We start from the raw sequence: 23,302 nt of genomic DNA, 5'->3' as shown, positions 1-23,302 counted from the left end.
AATGATATTGCGTCGCTGGCCTTTCTGACCTATAAATGAAAAAAAAATATGCCACTGTCAAATGGCACTGATAAATGTAAAAATGTACATGTATGCATATAAGAATGCTTTCTTTATTATAAGGTGTTAAAAAAGCAGTGCCCATTGAGATGAAGAAAATATTTCTGTCTCTGCATCAGATCTACTAGACAGCATTTGCATAGTGAATTTCAGCAAACATGCATGTGGTCGCCCAAAGTTCAGATCTGACAATCTGGTTGAATAATTTAGATCAACGATTCCCAAACAGGCGTACTTGGTTGTTCAGTAGGGGAAAGACGTGGAAAGATAAGGCAGATGGAAATATTTATGCCATCTCTGAGACACAATGCAAGTCGGGTACCTGGATAGGGATTCTTGTAGCCTTTGTCACTGCTGGGTCATATGCCAACAGGTGCTGAAGATATGCCGGATTCAGGCGTCAGGTCAGGTGGAAAGTCTGGTCCTTCTCAACAGAATGAACCACATAAACCAGAAGAGGAAAAAGACAAGAGGAATAATTGATTTGTACTTTCTGTGTGCAATGTGATAAATGCACATAGATTTTATTATTCAAAAAGTTGCATGGAACATATTTTGTATTCATTTTTATAAAAAAAAATTAAATCATTCATGTTTGAATTAGTCTGTTGACAATGTTCCATGATTCATTTTTCAAATGTTTTACTGTCTGTTCAGCTACTGAGTAATTGTGCCTTTATGAATGAATGAAATTCATTAAATCTTTAAAATGAAACAAGCACTTACCAGTTTGCAGCTAAAACTTATTTGCATAATCACCAGCTTCTTACTGCCTGCAATGGACAGTTGAACTACAGTATATGCAGCGAAATAGCTCTGTGGCTTTACTGTAGAGCTGCAAATCAACATACTCCCACTGACATATTACGTTTAATGTAGCAACCAGGCTGCTTGATACTATGATGGAGGAGAAGTCAAAGCATAGCATGTCTCAGGGAGCAGCTTGGCACGAAATGTGGTAAGAATTGAAACCTATCTCGAGCAGCAACACGGTGATGAATCAACCGAGATGTGCTCTGTGGTTGTGCAAAAGCACCCGGTGGCTGTGGTTTACAGATTTGCCGAGTTGTGTGTGTGATGAGCAATTGTTCATGGCCCCTCACAGTATTCTAGAGGTTACCTTCGTGCGACAGGAGTAGACATCTGCCAATGCAAACATCATTTACTGTTGTAACTTTACTTATTTTAGTTTGTCCAGTGTTTTTAATGATGACCACATTACTTTTACGTGTGCTTCTTCCGATGTTGAAGATGCGTGTTTGAGTGTACTTCAAGGAGACATGTACTTACTGGATGTGTACATGTACAGTCCATTTGTAATTTAACAGTGAAACATGTTCCATCCTTCCAGTTGTGCTCCAAAATCACATTGGATTTAGAATAAAAAATGACAGAGATTTTTTTTTTAAAACACAAATACAACAACACATATTTACAGAAATGGCCACTGTACAACGTGTGATTTGAACACTCATCCAGAACCAAGGGAGGATTACAGGATTACCACTAACATCCATCCATCTGAGGAAAGGTCAACATGACGCTGCTAATAGTGTGGAATCCATCAGGTCCTTTAATTGATCCATGTGGGCTGCTGCCTGCACCGCACTGAGCCCTGGGGCAATGCACAGGATCTAATGAGCCCGGCCTGTCCCCTGTAGCTATGATGAATGACACACACCAATAATGTCTCCGGTCTCTAGCATGTGACTGACAGCACAGTGTAGCAGGGCTCATCCCTGTGATATTGTGAGCGTTTGAATATGTGACGTCCATCGTATCTCCGTACATATAAGAAATATTGCTTCAACAACAGTGGTGACAAATGTATGCAGTTCAAATATTTAAACAGGCTCTTCAATCTGTATATTTATTTCATTTATAGATAGTGAATCAAAAACGTTTGTCTCAGATTTCAATTTGTAGGAGTGTTGTATAGTTATTTGAAGATTTTATGCTCCAACATATCAGGAGAAGGGCGACTTAAAATCAATAAATGCAATAAATCAATAAAATAGATGTTTTTCCATGAATGTATCGTTATTGCTTGTGTTGACAGATTTGTCAGCCCTGCTTTGGATCCAATAATATGGATATATTAACGGTGGGTGATGATTCACAGAGAGAAAACATAGCAGCAGATGTTGGCAAGGAATCTGGGCTCAAGGGGACATTACTAGAAACCTACAGAACGGTATAGTGTTGGTATAGTGTTGAGGCCATCTGCTTTCTCCAGAAGGACATGCCAGATCCAGCACTGAGTTAGGTGGGTAACATTCACAAAGTGTAATGACTGGGGGGGTGGGGGGGAGGTTGGGATGCAGGTGCGGACCACCCAGGGGTGTCTGAAAGTTATCCCCGGAGGGATAACAACTAAATCGCTAACGTGAATATGGGGAAGGGGTGAAAACAAAAACGCACAGAGCTCTAAAGGGCCACACAGGCTACCTTTAAGATGACAACAAACTAAACCACTGCTGCCAAGCAGCTGAAAGCATACACAAAGAACTGCCTAGGTAGTAGACACTGACACTAGAGAAAACACAAGAGGAACCTCTCACTACCTCTGAAGGTGAGATAATGAGCAGCACAGAGCACTGGGGTCTCAGGGCATATATAACCTCTTCACACCTGGGCTCAATTAGCCAATCAGTGCCACACACACCTGATTGTAATGAGTGAATCAGTCACCATTCTCACCTGGCTGAAATATTCCGTGTCCTCACACAAAGCAGTTTCTATTAGTTTATGAGTTCTCAATAAATATTGTATGTTTTTTTTACCTCTCAGATGAGGACTATTTATTGGTTTCAGCGACATTCAGCAGTCAGTGGGTAGCATTTGTTTGATTTCATGCTTTATTGCATTTCTTCTTTTTCTGTCGTACGATATCACTTAGATCACCCAATTCAAATATTTTTCAAACAGACCCAATAGGCTTCACAGGATTCATGTTTGGCAACAATATTGCAGCGCCCCCAGACATAATGACACTAAAGCAAGCCATATCAACTAACCACTTAGCATTTACCAGCGAAATGGCTGCAAACGTTTTGCTGTAAAAATGCTAGGCAACCGCTGCGCTATTAATGGTTAGATTGCTTACCACAACACCTGCATCATGGTTAGACTCCAGCCTCTCACCGTCTGAGAAGAGCAAAAAATGTTCTAACAAAAAATAAGTGGTTATATAGCCTACCTAAAGGGACTTTTCCAAACCTGGCAACCCAAACCTTGCTCTTCTTAATGTCTTACAAATTATCTATTAAGCACAACCAAATGAAGCAGGATGTGACAATCTATTCATCCATCAATTACAATTCAGAAGGCTGGTTGATATGATTATTAAAGGTGCACTATGTAACTTTTGGTGTGTCAGATAAGTGAACATATTGTTAGGTTTGCAGTCAAAACTGAATTAACAAACTTGCCTTACATGAACATTGGATGCATAGAACACTGTTAAATTGAAGTTAGAAAGCAACAAAAGTTACTGTTTCACTGTTGTTGTTGTTGTTGTTGTTGTTGTTTACAGCAGCAGGGCCCACAGTTGTTTTTACAAATATATTATAGTCTTACATTTGGTTCAGAAGGTGCTTCAAAATATTTCAGTTTTGATTTACGATTACATAATTATTCAATAGAATTACTTGTAGAGAAAACTAACTAAAGGCTCTTCTAATGTAAACAAATTCCCCTCACCTGAAACTGCACATGTGCAACTTTAAAATGTGTGATTTTTATTTAGTCCAAAAGTTTATTAACATCAGTATGAAAATTGTCCAATTCAATGTGACTGGAATGATTGAACACAGCCAATTGCAACATGGCCTTGACTCTAAATGTACAGTGGCATACTGTGCAGCTGTAGTTAACACATCTTACTCACACTTTGGAACACTTTCTTATCTTGCCTAATTACACGACCACTAATTGATAGTTCGGGCGCGGATGCATTCAACCGACTGATGATTATTATACTGTAAGGACGGGGCTTGCTGCACCTACACGCTGTGGGCAACTCACGTAGTAGGCCTACAGAAAAGAGCTACGTAATCTTTGTGTGTGTGTGTGTGTGTGTGTGTGTGTGTGTGTGTGTGTGTGTGTGTGTGTGTGTGTGTGTGTGTGTGTGTGTGTGTGTGTGTGTGTGTGTGTGTGTGTGTGTGTGTGTGTGTGTGTGTGTGTGTGTGTGTTAGGGACAAACAGACATACAGACAGACAAGTCAACGGAGCATCTCTTTCTCTCGTATCAGCATCACGGGGTTTAATCGCTCCTTCTCCATCACCGAGGCGTGGGAGGCGTCAACCTGTGGAGCGTCTCTCTCTCTTTCTCTATCTCCCTCTCTCCCCCCCCCCCCCTCTCTCTGTCTGTCTCACTCCGTCTACGTACGTCCGTCTGTCTTTTTCGGAAGACAATTAAACGCGTCGTCTTTGGAGTAGCCTAGTAGAAGCCTAGTTCAGAGACAATACCACGAACCAGTTTGACTGCTCTTCGGAGGAATCACCGCTGTCATCCCGGAAGACACGTCTCATTCTCTGAAGGAAGTTGAAGCGAACAGGTGAGTGTATAGCCTACCACACGGCTTTCTATTTCTTGTTTTCTTCCCTTTTTGTATTAAAATCCTCTATTGTAGAATAACATTTTGACTACCTATGTCTGGTTCTTTTCATTATTGCATGCTTAGATCTGTTTCCTCTTTTCTTATTTTTTGTATTGAAATGAAGGATATAGTGAAATCCATTCATTGTTTCTCAGATGGTCTCTGTAGCCTAACCAACAATTCCTACAGGTGGGCTTTTCAGCAGCAGCCTCAGAGCTGGAAGTCCACAATTCACACGCTGATATTTTTATTTGACAATAAACCTGCAAGGGGAGGAAAAGTAGGGCGGTGGCAACCTTTTTTTTGTTCTTCTTGCCACGCGCTTTTACACCTTCATTACGGGAGTGCCTTCTCATTTTCGCCTGTTTTGACATCCTCACAGGCGACCATGGACGCGTTTATGAAAGGTCTCTCTAAAGCCAAAGATGGGGTCGTGCTGGCGGCGGAGAAAACCAAGCAGGGAGTGACTGGAGCGGCCGAGATGACGAAAGACGGGGTTATGTTTGTCGGTGGGTGCCATAGGTTCATTTGATTGATGACCACGTTGTTGGAAGAAAAAAAACAGAGACAGAGAGCTTTAACACGTTGTGGTCTCATTCATTAGGCTACCTATTATTATTGAATGGGGATTTACAAAAAAAAATCATTTCTGGGCTAACTGTAGTCAATTTTGATCATATTTGTTTGACTAATTCAGCTTCACCTACATTTCCTTTCAGGTAACAAAACAGTGGATGGAGTCACAACAGGTAACACCACACTATTAATTCAGGCTTAATTGCATCTATTCCATTCTCTTGTTGGTCTGTGTTGTAGAAAAAAAACTATATTGTGTGTAGTAGCCTACATTAACAGCCCTATGAATGACATCGGAGCACATTTTTTAAACGAGTAGATAATTGACATTAAAAGCAAAATTGCAAGGGATCTTTAGGTGGTAAACATATGTGGTAAATGAGGTATATACTGTTACTCTGTAGGTGAGTAAGTGTCATATTTCACGGCCTGGCTGACTCCCCACAGGGGCCCGGCCTTGCCATTTCTCATAATAACAAGCAGACTGGCTGTTATAGGCATCTGGGGAAATAGCTGTAGCCTATTCCTGTATCCTATAGCTGCAAGTAATGTTATCGTCTTGTTTTGGAAGCTAGCAGTATTATAAATATATGATGACAGGAAATGTCTTCAGCTATTAAAGACAATAAATGAGGGAGGATGGGGAATATCTTTTTCTCAGTGGGACCAAGCGGCCTACATTAGACCTTTGATCTGATAATCTGCTTTCAGGAGGTCCACATAGGCAGAGAGGATGCCCTTTAGCAAAGTGCAGTTTAGTTGTCATCAAATATTATGTCTCTCCTGTAAGCCCATCACCATATGGTGCAAAGCATTTGATTGGCTCCTAACCTTTTTGGCTTGTTGCCCTTTCAAATTCCTATACCTGTTGAGCCCATGTCAATAGTTGAGAAGGTACCAGTTGTGACCAGTTCAACAAAGGACAGATATAATTATTTAGAGCAGGGGTGTCCAAACTACGGCCCATTGGCCCGCGGCCGATTTTAAAGATATAATGTAATATGGCCCTTTGAAAAAAAATAAAAAATAATTTTTTTTTTTTTTTTTTTGCATTTCTTAGTTAACCCACCAGTGCAGGGTTGTCAAAACTGATTGATTGGCCCGTGGCACGTTTTAAAAATATAATGTAATATGGCCCTTTTAATTTTTAAATAATTTAAATGCACTCATTATATTACAGAGAAATATGTCCCAAAAAAGAAAAAGAGCACCAAGCCCATCCCAGAGGACCCTGCATAACATTTTATTTTAAATTAATATTATTATGGAAAATCCATGTGTCCTTCTCCAATAGCTTCTAATTCATCTGACACAGTGTCCCCATTTTATTTCATACAAAATTCTTCATCTTTAGCCTCTTAATTTCCCTCTCAATGTGCACCAGATTCATGCATTTCACTTTAAAAACTTAAAAAAATCTCCCGGGGGGGCATACCCCCGGACCCCCCTTGGAGGGGCGGGATCTCGGCTGGCTACTATTTTCACCCAGCTGGACATTGGACGCAAAAGCAGAAAACACTGGGTGTATCAATGGCATTTAACAAGAGGGGGAATGTATCTGTTTAATGTGCAAGTAAAGTGTTGCCGTGAAGAAGGATTACAATTTACGAAAACACTATGAAACTAAATATCAGAGCAGCTACATGTCCTGATAAATGTGTTAATTTTGCAAAGTGGCCCGGCCCTCCGTAGATTTTTCTGTATGTGGCCCTCAGTGAAAAAAGTTTGGACACCCCTGATTTAGAGTGTTCTTCTTTTCTGCTCTCATATTCTGTGAATAATCTTGCATGCATCCCCTCAAATTTAGATTGTTGATGGGACTCTGATGCCCTTATGGTGAAACTTTGACTTTTTGGTAAATAGCCCTGCAGGTGGATTAGTTATAGACTTTTTTTTAGCCTTACTTTAAGCAGGTGTACTCACTGAAATTAAAACTTGTATTTACAACAGGACTCTCCAAAACAGTTACACAAAAATGTGACATACAAATCACAAGAAACACATTTGTCGACGATGCTGTCAAGTCAAGTGACATGGCGATGCGTTGATCAAACAGTAAAAGGCGGGGCGAAACTCGGCAGTGGCTATACAAGAGTGAAGAATACCTGCAGGCTGCCCTGGAGGTTTTTCAAGTAGATCAAATGACACCTAAAATGATAATCCGGTTTTAAGTCCTGTTGGGCGTTCCAAGCAGAGGCAGTATTAAATACCTGTTTTACTCCAATGGACTTCAGGTAAAATACTGCAGGGAGTGGCTTACACCACCACATTAGAAAGTACTATTGCAAATAAACTAAGCAGCCATCTTTATAATATTAACATGAGAATCACCTTCATGTGTCTTTTTTATACCACCATATGTTGAAACCTAACAGTTGGATTTTAGTGGCCTTTTGATAATTGCTTAAACATTTCATATCAGGTAAAAAATAAGCTACGAAATAGTCAAATTCTTTCAAAAACAGGGAGTTTAGCCAACGGGCAAGAGGTAGCAGTAATGTCTGTTTCCTGTCAACATTTTTCAGTGACAAGTGAATTCAATAAAGAACACACAGCACCACTCAAATTACGTTACCTTTTCTTTGAAATCTAGTAGGCTATTATGAGATCTGTGTCATGACCATGTATTGTTCTACTACACTTTAATTGTCACAGGCATTGAGACTCTACACACCCTCCCTCTCTCTCCTTCTTTTGTGCCCACAGTTGCAGGTAAAACTGTGTCTGGGGTGTCTCAGGTAGGTGGAGCCATGGTCACCGGGGTTACCGCTGTGGCCGCCAAAACTGTGGAGGGTGCAGGCAATATCGTTGCTGCCACCGGATTGGGCAAGAAGGATCCAGCTAAACAAGTAAAAGAGACACTAAAATACACCTAAACTATTATAGACATCATATCGTGTAACATGGACTACAGAGTGCTGAGGTTACAGGGGTACTCCCACCTCTGACTTTGTGTTTTAAATGTAATGGTTATTTGTATAATGTAGGCAAACACACTATTGACTGCGCAGAAGCTACCAAAGACTTAGCAGGTGTTAAAAATGACATCAGCAAAAAGTAAAGTCAAGTGGTTATCATTGCTAATAATACCTACTAACTAGCTTCCATTTTCCGAGTGGAAGCTAGTTAGTTTTTCTTGCTAGCCACCACTTTCCAAGTTGAATAGAAATTCAAATGGAACGATGGTTCCTCCAGAATCTTGGATGTTGTAAAGGGACAGAAATCTTAATTTGCTAATTGTACATTGGTGTGTTAATGTTTTGTATCCACATTCATGGGAGTATGGCCTTGTTCAGACTGCAGGCAAATCCGATTTGTTGCTCAAATGAATGGTAAAATGGTGATAGCCTACTTTAGGCCTACATTGTCTCAGTATCCAAACATTTGCTCTGTCAAGTTGTGATTCCGAACCACAGCCACACAGCCGCCACACATTTCAGTCAACCGCTGCCATTGGAGGTTTGAAGCTGCAACATTTTCCCCAAAAAATGCTAAAATAATACAACATTTTTAGTTCATCTTGAATGCTTCAAAGACCGAGCTTGTCAAATTTCCCATACTTCATCATACACACACTGATACACTGTTGAAAGCACCTGTAGACATGGTCGTTTGCAGCACAGCACATCCCTCCATTTCATGACAGTGGCTGCAAGCCATAACTCTTCGATGTGTCAAAATGGCCCCCTGACCTTGAGTCATTTATCATCACTTCTCATATCCACTGTGTGTCTTTCTTCTCTGAGAGCTGTTATTTTGTTAGCTTTCCCTGCGATGTTCATCAGTCAGTCTAGCCATTGTTTGTCCAAAGGAGGAGGAGGAGGTAGCTCACTCTAGCAAACCATTTACTTCTTCGACATACATCAAATATGAAAAATGATTTTCCTCTACCCTTGGATTTTTTATTCTGTTTGTTGCTGTCTGTATCTTTCGTTTGTATCTATAGCAAGTTTTTGAAAGCTGTTCATGCAGATAGTGAGGTGCCATTTAGGACATGTCTTGTCTTAGGTAGTTTTTCTTGAAATGTGGGGCTTCAGTAAGTAAACATTGAACATTTTACATGTTACATTAGGATGATAACAGTATATTCTTCAGACTTAATATTGTATAAAGCCTCAAACGCCGTTTCATCAATCAAAAAACAATATTAAAAATAGTTTTGTCAGCATGTTCACATAATGTAGGCACCAGCTTTATTTTTTTGATATTTAATCTTTCTGGATAGAGAAGTCTTGGACAGCGAAAATATAATATAACTAATATATATGTGATACGCCTATGATTCATGACATGTATGTGGGTTTGTACATGAATCCATGAATTTCATGTGTATGAATAAATTTGACCACTATGAAGCATTGAGTATTTCTCAAAGAAAATTTGATTTATTTACTAAAAATATCATCAAAAAAACAGCCTTTGAGACTCATATGTCTTCTTTAATCACAGTATGCAGAAGATTCCCAAACTTAAATATCTACGTTTTCTCTATTACTCAACCAGACAAACTTTAGAGGAACAGATGGCCCTTTGTGTTCATGCTCTGCTGTTTTACACAGAAAATCAATGTTATCACTCTTTGTCTTTCGTTGCTAAACCATAGCACTTCCACTTCCCTGTGGTTCATATCTTCATAAACCGAGGTGTTAAAATTTGGTTATAAATCTGACGGGATGACTGTGTTTGCCTTTAATTACCCTTCTTTCTCATAACATTGCTGTGAGTAGCAGGAAACACTTAGCCAATCAAATATTGCCCTGGGCAACACACACACTTGGTTGAGTGTTTGTTGTGTTGCTCAATCTCTTGTTCCTTAATTAGCGATGAAACACAGGGGAATCCATAACAGCGATTTAGACGCCGAGAGGTGACAGAACACACACACATGCAAACACATTTTGTTTCAGCTGTGCTTTTATTGGCCGTGATTAAAAAAAGTACCATGTAAAAAGTGAATGTACCAAAGAAATGATTGAATAACAAATCAAGTCATTTTCCTGCCAATGGCAAAAACTGACACCTAAACGGCATGTTTTTCAGCACATCTTTTAGTGAGGCAATCCAAACGTTTTTTTATCCCCCCTACTGCTATCATCCATTATTGTTGGCAAAAAAATCCATTGCATTTTATTTTATCATCAAAAGATGCTTGTGGTATTTACCCACAAAATCCTTGTTCGCAGTTGTGTTATTTAGGCAGCTAGATAGCTCTTCTCCCAGAGGGATAAAGCAGTTATGGGGCTCCACCTGGAATGCGATGAGCCTCATTTTGAGTTGCCAAACTGGCAGGCAGCGCAGACAAAACAGATGGACACAGAGTGGACTGACTGATGGAGAGATGGTGGACTAACTGACAGAGGAGATAACACAAAGATAAAAAAAAGAAAAAAGATTGACATGCAGACAGCAGCAGATTGTTTAACCATCATTCCCAAACGGCACAGCCATTAAACGTCATTAATATTGATTTCATTTAAAAAATTGATGGCAGGTTGAGATAGCCCATTAAAGGTTCTTCCCCCCCCCCCATGCCTTTTACGCACGCGCACGCACACACACACACACACACACACATAAAGCGAGGGTGGTGAGTAGCTGAGTCTGATTTATCTCCTCATCTGCTAGTTTCACCAATTCATCAGCTGCTGGTGACTCATGTCAGGACACAGAAGCCAGAAAAGGTAGAAGGAGAAATTACAATGAGACGAGAAGAGTGGGAGGCAGAGTGGTTGTTAGGAGTGGTTGTGTGTGTGTGTGTGTGTGTGTGTGTGTGTGTGTGTGTGTGTGTGTGTGTGTGTTTGTGTGTGTGTGTGTGTGTGTGTGTGTGTGTGTGTGTGTGTGTGTGTGTGTGTGTGTGTGTGTGTGTGTGTGTGTGTGTGTGTGTGTGTGTGTGTGTGTGTGTGTGTGTGTGTGTGTGTGTGTGTGTGTGTGTGTGTGTGTGTGTGTGTGTGTGTGTGTGTGTGTGTGTGTGTGTGTACATGAGCACACGTCTCTACCCGGCTCCTCTGGGGGGGAACAGATGGAGGCTTGTTGGGTGGCGTTAAACAGCAGGAGAAGGTGCAATAACTGGTTTAAGGTTATATCAGCCACTAGTTTGCACGTCACATAAACTCACTCACACACACACACACACACACACGTCAGCGCATTGTGACCGCTCCCTTGTTCAAGAAGGTCAGTTCAATGGCACGTTCTTCATAAGCGCTTCATCATACCTTGTTAAAAAGACAAAAGGCATCGTTTGTAAGTACTGCCTTTCGTGTCAATAGGATCATTTTCTTGAGTGCCTTACCAAACCCTGACCCGCTTCTCCCTCTGAGGACATTATGGCTCTATAATAACAACATCATCTCATTTAACATACAGTTCATTCCCACTTTTCCTTTTCCTGTCTCTTCTAGGGGGATGAAGCCTCAGCAGAACAGATCATGGCAGAGTCACCGGTGGACACTGACCCTGCCGAGGCTACAGAGGTGAGACTGCGACTGGTTAATAGAAACACCAACAGTGAATAGTAATATGATGCTGCATTTCAAAGTAAAAGAGGTAACAGTTGGTGGATGGATGGACTGTTTCAGCCAGAGCTGGATCAATGGAAGAGCCTTCAATTCAAAACCTCAGTGAGAGTGAACAGATCACACCACTGCTATATTGAAGTACTGCTTGAAGACTATGGGCCTTCATTAACAAATCACAACCTTTAAAAACTCCAAATATTCCTGGTTGGATTATTGGGTATTTTTGTTATGTCATCAGCCCCCCCAAAAAATATTTGACTGATTAGCTGGATCATTAATTCATTCTGAAAGATGCTCCGAGAAACTTTCAGTTTGTGTTAATTCTTGTACCCCCTTTGCACAAAAGCGGTAGTGTTTTTACTACGCCAGCTGTAGTTCCTGGGTGAGCGTACCCATGACAAAGGCATTAAGAAAAACTATATGAATATAGCACTCTTTGCACTCTTTATTTTTTACTCTTTTAATTTGAAGGTTCATATCTTATGGCATTTGATGGAGGCTTTCATACTTAAAGCTTATTAAGTGACAAAGACTGTCTTTGAACACAACATATAGCAGCAGAGTAATAAATAAACCATACAAGTGTCACATTACCTGGTCTAGTTTATACAGTGAGTCCCTTAGATGTAATATCCACATGCTATATGATGATTCATTCAGGGTCATTTACACTCAACTCTGGTCCCTGTTCTCTCTCAGGAGGACACCGACGACTAAGCCGATGGAGAGCTTCACGATCAAAGATGGATGACCGAAAAAAACATTCCATGTCGCTCTGCCAAGTCCCGTTGTGCCTCGTTTTGGTCTTTTTTATGGAGTCTGTGCCCAGCGTCTGTGTGTGTGTTCCTGTTTGAAGTTATGTGTGTCTGTACAGCAGTATATTGTTAATGTTGTAGAGAGAGAGAGAGAGATGTGCGAGTGTGTGTGTGCCTTTTACACCTCAGTTCTGGAAGGGACCCCAGGTGTGTGTCATTTGTGACCAGGTGTAATTTACAGTAACACCTGGTAACTGTGTGTGTGTGTGCGTTTGCTTACGTATATGTATCTGTATGTATGTATAGGTATGTGGCTAGATCTGAAACTCAAACATGGAAATATACCACAATCTACCACCTAAGTGTCTCTATATAAATGAACAATTGATCTGTTTGAAATGGGCGCGTAATGATATTCTCTATTTTTGTCTGTATACTGTCAGTTTTTTGGACTATAAAAGTGCTGAGCTATTTGTGCATTGATATTGTATTTTTTAAGTTATCACTGCTATGATAAAAAATATATTTCTCATTTTCAATGGACTTTTGAAAAAAACAAGATGATCAAAAAAAAAATACTCAGCTTAATCGCTGTGATATGAATTTATTTGGAGTTAAGTGTTGAATAAAAATATGTAAAAAGTGTTTTGAAGTTTTGTTCATTTATCTGCATGGTGAAAAGTGGTGTCAATAATAAGATTTACACCCTTAAATCAAAATGTTAAAAATCTGTGTGAATCTATGGGAGAAAATAATTTATCGTTTTAAGTATGGTGGCCCCTGAAGACCAAACACATTTTAAAAGAACAATACATGCTAAAAGAGAAATTCTACGAAAATACTTTATAAACATCAATTATTATAAACAATGTAATTACTATATTGTATGTTTTACATTTTGGAACGGCAACAAATTGAGCAAAACCTCAGTGTTTGTGCTTGTTGCCTTCTTAAACAGTAACACAGTGAAACAGGAAAGTAACATACTCAGCAAAATACTATAGATTAGCAGTATGTTCCAGTCAAATTACTGTATTAGCCGAGTTATTTTTTTTTTTACATTCCCATCAGAAAAAGAAAAAGTATTTTGGCATTTGGCTTTAAGAAAGCAATAAAGCCTTGACTGTGTGCTAAACCGTGTTATGCAGCAGCACAATCTGTTAAGAAAGAAAGAGGATATAGATATGAACTAACAAAGTTTTATTTTTGCAACCATCCCCTTCAGCATAATTCCTTTAAGAGACAGCTCTGCTTCATTAATACCAAGACCAATAAATGCATTTGCAACTAACATGCATTTTTTTGCCTAACAACATTGTTTCACTCACCCAGCACCTGCACTGTGGCATGTTGCTCATTGCACAGCCATCTACAGCTGCAACACATATTTTAAGACTTTATTTAGCACACTAGTGTTTTTCTGAATTAAATTTTTCTCGATTTAAAATAAAAAATACTTCATCTAAATATGCCAACTAAACAATCCATAAGTTGTATGTTACGATGTATGTTATGCTATCAATGGTTACGACACAATAGGCATACATATGTAAAATGACTACTGAATAGCTTAAAGGACTGTTATTTTAGTCTAGTCTAAGTGAAGTTTGCATTGGAAATTTCCCCTATAGCATTGCATTTAACCTTTTTTCAATAGCTTTTATTGATTGTTGAAGGAAAATAAGACACCACAAAATACATAGTTTTGGTATTTTTTCTTTATTAGAACATATTATTGTGATGGATTCTTGTGGAGAAAAGTGAGTATGCAAAAAAAAATCAAAAAAATCACTGCTTTGTTGTTTACGACTGTTTGTTCACTTGGGACAACTATTTCTTAAACATTATAAAACGTGTGTGTCGACAGTTCCCAGGATTATCCATTTATCATAACCTCGTCTACGTTGTTATCCACAGCTGGATGGGGAGATGTCCATTTCACAGGCAACAGACGACGGAGAGAAGAATAAACAAATGCTGAGATTCTGTATTCTACCTCTTATTCTTCCTCCTCTTCAGGGCCTTCCACTCTCCCTCCTGAGTGGCCAAACTGCCAAAGAGTTCCCTCACTTTCCTCTTTCTCTCCGTGTCTCTGAAAACATAGAAAAGAAAAACGTTAGAGGTTTTTACCTAACAAAAAACCTAACTAGCATTTCAACAGAATTTTTTTTATTTATTTATTATCCACACCTGTCCATGACCTCGTTGAGTTTCTCTCTGGCCAGGAAGCGTGAGTCCTTTCTGATCTCCCTCAGAGCGCCCTTGAACTCTTTCTTGTACTTGTGATTCAGTCGCTCCTTCTCCCTCTCCACTTTGGTGCTGCCGCGCTTTTTCCCGTAGTCCAACCTTGACGAAAAAATAAAAAAATTACAGAAGGAAACAAGATATTTAAAAAATGGCTGTACTGTGTTTTATTTCAGCTTTTGGACGGGTGCAATTAACTTCAACATGTTTAAAAAGAGACTATCCATTAAAACACCGCTTACACTTCGACGATCTTGGGCGTGAGCAGCTTCAGAGGAATAGGCTTCTTCTTCTCCAACACCAGCCGACTGTGAGTCACAGAGACGCTACCAATGGTCTCCAGGATCTCAGTGTGAAGCTCCTGCAACAAAACAACATTCTTATAATGAGGGATGAAAGTGAATATGAGTAAGATTAAAAAGGAGAAAGACAAAGGGACCTTGGTTGGACAATGGCACCAACCTGTAAAAGCTGTGGTGATGTTTGCGCTGAAAGATGTTTGGAAAGCAGCGTTGTGATTGGTTGAATGATGTGATTGAAGGACAGGAGGTCTTTGTAGAGCAGGCAGCAACGCTTCACTAGGTCCAGGCAAGTGGACAGACACGTTAACCTGTCAAAAGATACGCAATCATGGATGAGTGTCTTTACTTACTTAATTACTATACTTTGGTAATTGTCTCATGGTTATTAGCTAGCATCATCTTATTAGCATAAACAGTAAGTAGCCTGATGGGAATGTTAATTTATGTGTGTCAAAAAGCTAAATTACAAAACCGTATGCAATTTGTGGAAATAGTTTTAAGACTTACAAAGTGGAACCTCCTTCTACTGCATTTAAGTTACCTACAAGAACATTACCTCACCATTCACACATGACATCATCTTTACACATTCAAACAGAGCTTCTCTCTTGTGCATTGTACACTCGCTCCGGCCCTTTCACTAACCAACGGCTGCGTCACGCTAGCAGTAATTAGCACGGCTACTCGACAAGCCACACACAGTCGTTGGTGTGCATGTGTCATTATTTGCGAGGATGACTAGTCATCGAGGTGAGAGGAGCAGGAGTCACTGTGCTCATATGGGTTCAGAAGCATTGGATCCCTCTAGGTAACCTGTTTTAAAGACGATTTATCGAGTTGGAATTTAGGTTTGCAGCAAGTCAAATGAATTTGAATCTTGCCATTTTTATTAGTGATACATAAGCTGTACCATTCCGATTCCCATATTTTCCTGCTATTTTAGTAATGAATATGTCAAAGTATGTCCCAATTACTGTATAAATATGGTTACTGCATGCAATTTACATACTTTTAATGGTCAGCCATATTTTCCAGTGCAGTAAAAAGAAAGACTATACAATTTGGAACACAGGAATAGATTATTAAATCAGAGATTTTATATGTTTATTTATTTGTGACTCATATGATTTCTATTAATATAGAAAATACATTTAAATTAATTTCTCTGTCACGTAACCACATTTGAGTCAGTGATTTATGGACAATCAACATTTTTTAATTCTCCCCCTGGTCAGCTGACGCCTGTTTGCAAGCATTGCTGTGTGCCCACACACCAGCTGCTGTGTGAAACCACGCTGGCGACTCGTCACGATCACACGAGTGGATGCATCAGCTCTGAGCCATGGTAAACACAGTATGACGGCTGATCTGAGGTCTGCACAGCGTTGATGGCCATTACTGCAAATCTATTAAAAAGGTCAGTAATCAGCCTCACTGCTTGGGTCTCATTCTGGTCCAAACTGATCACGAACAGCTGTGTGAGGACAAAGGTTTCTCTCACCCATTATCTCCCTCCCTCCATCCCTTTCCTACTAGACCGATTATTTTCTACAGACAAGTGTTTACTCCTATAATAAAGTGCTATTGTCACAGACCTCTAATTTAACACTCATTCTGAATGTCGAAACAAGGCATTGTGAGCTCTGTTGTTTCTGAACGCCATGTATCCGGGGGTCAGATGGCTCGACACAAAATGTCTGGGGATGACTATGAAGGGCTGCGGGTCAAAATCTAATATCACTTTGGAAAAGTCAAACCAGGGACAGTACTTTAACTAAGATATCACACAAAATTGAAATATACATTTAGATTTATATGGTGGCGTGCATGGTCCATAGTAATCTAGACACTGGTATGATGTGCCTTGAATTTATGGGAAGAAAAAAATATCAATGTTACAGCTATTCTAGTTTTTTTCCATAAATTAACAACATAGAAATACCATGTTATAGTTCTACGGGATGTTTTTTGATGTACAATTTCTCTGCTTTAACAAAAAAAGTCAAATAAAAATAGATAAAACATGTTAATGATTGTGATTTAGAGGTGCTGATAGGTGGGTTCCCGTTTCCACACATGCTATGCTAAGCTAAGCTAAATGACTACTGTCTTTAGATTCATATTTGATGTACAGACATGAGATTGTTATTGATCTTCACACTGGCAACTCTCAGCAAGAAATCAAATTTCCCAAAAAGGTTATCCATTAAGTAAAAAGCATTACCTATGGTGATCTCTGTCAAGGTCATTTTTGAGTTCCAGGTGTTGGCTGGCAGACAGAGGAATGCTTTTCTTGCTCCAGCTCTTGCAGGATTCGGCGTCTGACAGCACCAGCAGATCACTGCACCTCCCAGAAGGCCTGAAGGGCGGCACCACAGTGTAGCCTGATACACAATCATATCAAGGTCAAAACTATAACACCAATTAACATGATAGACTTGTGGATATGTGTGTGTGTGAAATGTGACTGTGCAGCTTACCTAGGGAGGTCTTGTCATGCACTGCCAAATTCAGCGTTCCCGCCAGGAAGTTGATGAGCTCCGGGAGGAAGCGCTTTGAAAAAGAGATGTACTCAACCGCCAGACAGCACAGCACTAAACCTGATGTCACATCCTGTAGTGACCTCACTGGACACTAAGGATGTAGAAATCATGAACAAAAAAATTGTTTAGTGTCAGGAATTTTTGCGGTAGGTAAGAGGAGATTCACTTCAAACATAACGGGCATCTACACAATGTTTCAGCTGCAGCTGTGCAAAGTGAACTAACAGTGTAACGTATTACAGCTGGCGTGATCTGGAAACATTTTTAATGACTGAGCTCCGACAACACACACAATAACAAAGACAGTGGGGACTGAGCGTTACCTTGGTGAGAGCCTGGCTAATGTAAAGCAGAGCTGGGGTGCTGACTTGATGCCGAAAGTCCGAGGTAGGAAACAGCAGGGTCGTCACCTTCAGGTAGACGAGCTGGAAACACAATTAAAAACATCCTTTAACTGTATTTTGTCATTTACAGCACAAAGAACAAGTAACAAATATTCTCATTTAACAGATACCAAGAGCAAGGGATTATTTTCCACTGGGCGTTACTATTTTGGCCCTGGGTTTCACCTCCAAGTCTACATACAGGTTTCCCTTTTCTTGCTAGTTGAAGTTGTTGGGCCGTTATGCCTGGAAAGAAGGCTACAGGCGCTACTCACAGCTGGAAAAAAAGCACTTTTACCTTCACGACGTGTTGTTTGGGGTAAGAAGAAAAAGGTAATTTAATCTATACTTGAATTGACTAGTGAATTTATTCCTAAAGAAACACTTAAATTAGAACATTAATCTAAGATAAGTCAATATCTGTATTTAAGTCGTTTATACATTATTTATCTTTTTCTAAATTATTTTAATTATTGTAAACCCCCACTTCTGAAACCAAACAACCACTCTTGACCCAAGGCAAATTATAATGGAAGAAACATTTAAAGGCTAGAACGGATACAGGACTGACTGTGAATTGACCTATAGACCAACACTGAACACTGATTTAAAGCCCCCAAAAAACCTCTATCCAGCCAGGTGAACATTCAGCGCGTATACGGTATGCACAGTGATTAATCCATACCATGTCTAGTGGTGGGAAAGCAACGTGCCCTTTGTCCTCCAGCACCTCCTCCATGCTGTGACCGGCGTCTGCCAGCACACTCTGCATGGCCTTACAGGCTGCATCCGGGAAAATCTGACACAAAGCGTACAATTCCCTGCACAGACAGACAGACAGACAGACAGACAGACAGACAGACAGACAGACAGAGAGAGAGAGAGATTAAAAACAATTACAATTACATTATTGAACAACAAATTCAGTTGGTTTACTTAAATCAGACACTTGTTGAACTCACGGTATGAGCTTATCTACGGTGGTGAGTTCAGGTGGACTCCTGGTGGACACTTCCCCAATGTACTCCAACAAGAAGCCAAAGAGTTTCTGAGACAAACAGAGACGACATCTTAAGTTCACACAGCCCTTAAACGCAACCTTGAGCCGGCTACAGAGACATAAGTATCAAAACTCGTATACAGAAATACAGTCTACTCTACAGGGGTTTATTACCTGCAGTTTGAGCTTATTGCCTACAGCCAAACTAGGATGGTTGCATTTCTGAGTCCTGGCCACAATGATGCGCTGGTTGTCAGGGGTGTGGCCACGGAGCAAATCTTTCAGGTCGTCGTAGCTTTCCGGAGCTATGGGAACGAGAAAGACAGGTCAAAAGCTAAATCGTCCTTTTCTCAAATTGAAGGTCTGATTGCCGTGACATGGGTCCTGACTGAGTACAGTTTGTTACATTTCTGTGTGTGCATTTACCAGTAAACGTGTATGGTAGCTCTGCTTTAGCCGCGTCCTGCTGGGCCTTCAGCTCCTCTTTGCTCAGGATCTTAATGGGTTCTGCGGCGGTCTCTTGGTCCTCCGGTTCCCTCTCCTCATCCTCGCTCTCTTGTTCTGACTCCAGGTCAGAGTGAGCGTCCTCGTCTTCCTCACTGCCCCCCTCCTCTTCCTCCTCCTCCTCCTCACCAACATCATCTTCATCTCCCTCCTCTGCCTCTGATTCTTCCTCTTCTCCTTCATTTCCCTCTTCCTCACCACTCTCTCCCTCCTCTCCCTCTTCCTCCTTGTCTTCCTCCTCTCCGATGTTCCACTTTCCATCCTAGACACACAACAGGGAAACAGAATCAAATATTTGGTGTCAAAATATAATGCAACAAAAAAGTGAAGAATATTAGATTATTATTAAAGGTTAAGTGTATCAAAGGATTTGTAATATTTCAGAACAAACTTGGTAGAAATGTATTGTAATATTCATAAGTATGTTTGAATTAGTGTATTTATTATCACTTGAAATTAAAAGTTGTTGTTTCTTTTATAACCCCTTAGAATAAGCGTTTCATATCTACATAGGTTTCTACAGTAGCACAGTACGGACAAACTTAACGACATAATGCGTTTCTATATATAGGGTGTCCGCCAGAATGCAGCTGTTGGAAGATGAAGAAGAATTACTATAAAGTAAATAACTAAATACATTTTCACTTCATCACTTAATATTGTGGAAAAACTTGAGGTTGCGGTGGATGATGCCATCCTTAGTAACCAGCTTCCTGTCCTTGAAGGCCACCGTAGCTTCTGTAAATTCTCCAAACGGGAGGGTTGCAATCTAGATTTGTCACCACTAGCTGCCCCCAAAATACACCTTTCCTACACACTGCAACTTTAACACACAAACCCTACGGATAGCTCTCTTACCTGATAGCTAAGGGTCTTCTGGTCGTCCTTATCCAGGATGAAGCCATCATTGAGATCATCAGCAGACATGTGGTTCTGGCTCTTTGCACCGTCCTCCACTTCTTCTCCCATCATCCTCCTCAGACGGTCGGCCTGGAGAAAGCAATAAAATGTGTTCCATCTAAAACTTGATGTGGGATTAAATCATTAAATCATTTCTATCTCCCCCTTGCACTGAGAACATACCTCCAGTTTCTGCAGCTTCTCCCTGGTCTCCCGTGCGAGCTCCTCTGGGGTTTTCATCCTCTCTGAGGGCTGAGCCTTCATCTCAAAGCCCAGCTCTCTGACCATCATGTCGTACTCTTCCAGCTGAACACAGAGGATGCAAAGACAGAGAATAAAGAGATATCAGGCTCTAGCCAATGACACAGGAACTGAATGTCTTATTTTCTGATTGGCCGCTGCGACCTGTTTACCTTGGGCTTCTCCTCCGGTTTGTCTTCACTCTCTGCTCTGGGCGTCTTTTTCACCATCAGAGCCTGGATGGTCTTCCACTCTTTATCCAGCTGGTCCGTCAGCTCCTGAGCCTCCTCTTTCTTCACCTGACGTTCACGCTGAAAAAGGCAAAAGAAATATGAAGACTCAAAGAGGTTAAATCATCTGGGCCACAAGCCACATCTCCCCCAGATGATCACTAAAATGATCAGTCAATAAAAAGGATCAGCCCTATTTATTTTTGTTATCGTCAACATTCCCATGAAAAGATTAAAACCAACAATGTGCCAGTACTTCGCCAGCCTGTCTGCAGAACTCTGCAATAAACCAGTTGCTTCCTGCTCAGGATGTTAATCTTGCAAGGGCAAAAGTTACTGAAACACTAGTGAGTATTGCTTTTTTCTGGGTCTATTTTCATCTGCGGATTTGGTGCACTAGTGAGTATTTACAGCAGAACGGTGTATGTGGAAATTACTTTAATTGTTGTGGACTACATTGTAGATCTAGTGTGTATAATGGCAAAATACTGTGTTACTGGCTCACCTTCTCCAGCTTTGACTTGTGGATGAGCTCTTCAATGAGCTCCTGTCTGGACTTGGCCCTATGGCCTCCTTCTTCGTCCTTCTGCCCGGGTACTTTCTTCTTGAGGAGGCCGCCTCCTCCTCCGAAGTGAGAGGCGGTCAGCTCAGCTGGATGAGAAAGAGAGAGAGAGAGAGATTAGTGTAAACTATTATGTAGCAGCTGTAATATTTACAACATGGATCATCAAATCCAGTTGGTAGGTGTGAAATCCCCAAATAAAAATCCACAATTTTCATCGGCTTTTAGCTTTGATATCATACATTTGGTAAATTTGTGGATTATAATTTTTTCTCTTTTTTTTTGTTCTCTAGTAATCATTGAATTACTAGGACACACACACACACACACACACACACAAATGAATATCTAAAATGATAACCTACAAACATCTGAAGCTCAGGTATTAATAAAGGAGGAGGGCGGTAAAAATATTCATTTGGTGTTTGGACAAGGACTCACCTGACAAAAGACCTTTCTCTTCCGTTTCGTCATCGCTATTCAGATTCTCGTTGAATTTCTCAATCTCAGCCAGCGACTGTCCGTAATGAGTCAGCTCCTCCTCCTCGTTCAGGTTGTACAGGTCTTTCTTATCGTGGACACGCTGACACGGAAAGCAAAGTTTGGCTGTTTGGTATACGTTGTGGGAATCATTACGTATAGAGCTATACAAGATGATTCATGTTTTCATTTTTGTCTTCAAACACATTATCATTTTGCACATATATGTATAGATGACAGGTGCTGCAGCATGGAAGATAAACTCATACATTCAATAACAACACTGATTCAATTTAAGAGTTTTTAATGTAACACATGGTTCATGTTAGATATCAGAAGGGCAAAGCTATAAGTGATAATATTAAATCGGTTTTCATATCATAATAAAAAGGTAGTACAAAATGTTCCCATCACTGACCTGTCTCTCCAGCGCGAACCTCTGTAGGATTTTGTCCTCGGGTGCCATCTTGGTGTCATACTCCCCAAAGCGTCTGTCTATTAATTTGCTGGACTTGTTCTTCTGTTTGTATTCCTTCAGGAGGGTTTCTTTTCTCTGTGGACAGGATATCAGAATAATCAGACACAACACGCACACACCATTTAAAAAAAAATAATTTATTCAGGTACTTTTGGGCCCCCTCATTAGAATGAAAGGCCATAAACAAAGATTAAGGGTGTTTGTCCATTTAAGGATTGGGAAAATGTTATTATCTGTGTAATAAGCTGCAGAGGGTGAAGCTATGTTGAAGGTGGGGAGTGACAGCATGATGTTTCCTTTACCTTATTAATGGCTTTGGATCGAGACACACCGGGCAGACCCACATCGTGCTTGGTTTTCCTCCCCAGAACCTCAAACTTCTTCCTGTTGATTTTCACCTCAAACGGGTTGTTTTTGATCTCAGACGAGGTCTTAGTTTTGCGGACCTTGTCGGCGACGCTCCTCTTCTTAATAACCTTCCCCATCTGTAACAGAGTGTGAATGACATCGCTGAACGAACTCACAAACTCAGTTCACTTGTATTGACACTTATTTTGAAACTCCTGTTTATCACACCACATTAAGATGTTAGTTTGAGGGCATGTTTAGCTCAACAGAGACTTACATGTGTATCTAATGTAGCCTACTTGGGATAGCAAAAGCAAATGAAATAATACATTAAATGACACAACGGAAAATTGCAGCAACATTACAGCTAACTATAGCTTCACAGCATTCAACATTTTGTAAACAAACTATGAAAGAGGGGCCGTGTTTACCTTTTAGCCTCGTTTAGGGGTCGAGATATTACATCCAGGCGAGAAAACCCATGCGACACTTACGATATGCCAAGGCTAAATTAATTAATACTTTATAATATTCATCTATCCACGTTTTTTCCAATTTCAGCGTGCACCAAGTCTGGG

At 40.3% G+C, this 23,302-nt stretch overlaps 2 protein-coding genes across 2 annotated transcripts; one reads left to right on the top strand and one right to left on the bottom strand.

The window, feature by feature from the left end:
• The first annotated feature begins 4,466 nt into the window (after positions 1-4,466).
• On the top strand, positions 4,467-13,155 carry LOC307264752 (uncharacterized protein). The gene is made up of 6 exons (XM_080046243.1): positions 4,467-4,619; positions 5,044-5,170; positions 5,381-5,410; positions 7,944-8,086; positions 11,639-11,710; positions 12,455-13,155. Exons 2-6 carry the CDS (start codon positions 5,050-5,052, stop codon positions 12,470-12,472), a joined length of 384 nt encoding a protein of 127 aa, XP_079902369.1. The 5' UTR covers positions 4,467-4,619; positions 5,044-5,049; the 3' UTR covers positions 12,473-13,155.
• A 1,075-nt stretch (positions 13,156-14,230) lies between these two features.
• Positions 14,231-23,302, bottom strand: nop14 (NOP14 nucleolar protein homolog (yeast)). The gene is made up of 19 exons (XM_080046277.1): positions 23,156-23,302; positions 22,679-22,861; positions 22,317-22,451; positions 21,860-22,001; positions 21,362-21,507; positions 20,800-20,937; positions 20,570-20,692; positions 20,345-20,476; positions 19,409-19,748; positions 19,157-19,287; positions 18,945-19,030; positions 18,668-18,803; positions 17,923-18,024; positions 17,537-17,690; positions 17,281-17,440; positions 15,217-15,364; positions 14,997-15,115; positions 14,701-14,856; positions 14,231-14,602 (listed from the first exon to the last, which is right to left on the bottom strand). Exons 2-19 carry the CDS (start codon positions 22,859-22,861, stop codon positions 14,503-14,505), a joined length of 2,631 nt encoding a protein of 876 aa, XP_079902403.1. The 5' UTR covers positions 23,156-23,302; the 3' UTR covers positions 14,231-14,502.

The sequence above is a fragment of the Ammodytes marinus genome (assembly GCF_949987685.1).
Source record: "Ammodytes marinus genome assembly, chromosome: 18".
Lineage (NCBI taxonomy): Eukaryota > Metazoa > Chordata > Actinopteri > Uranoscopiformes > Ammodytidae > Ammodytes > Ammodytes marinus.
This window is presented reverse-complemented; position numbering and strand designations above follow the sequence as displayed.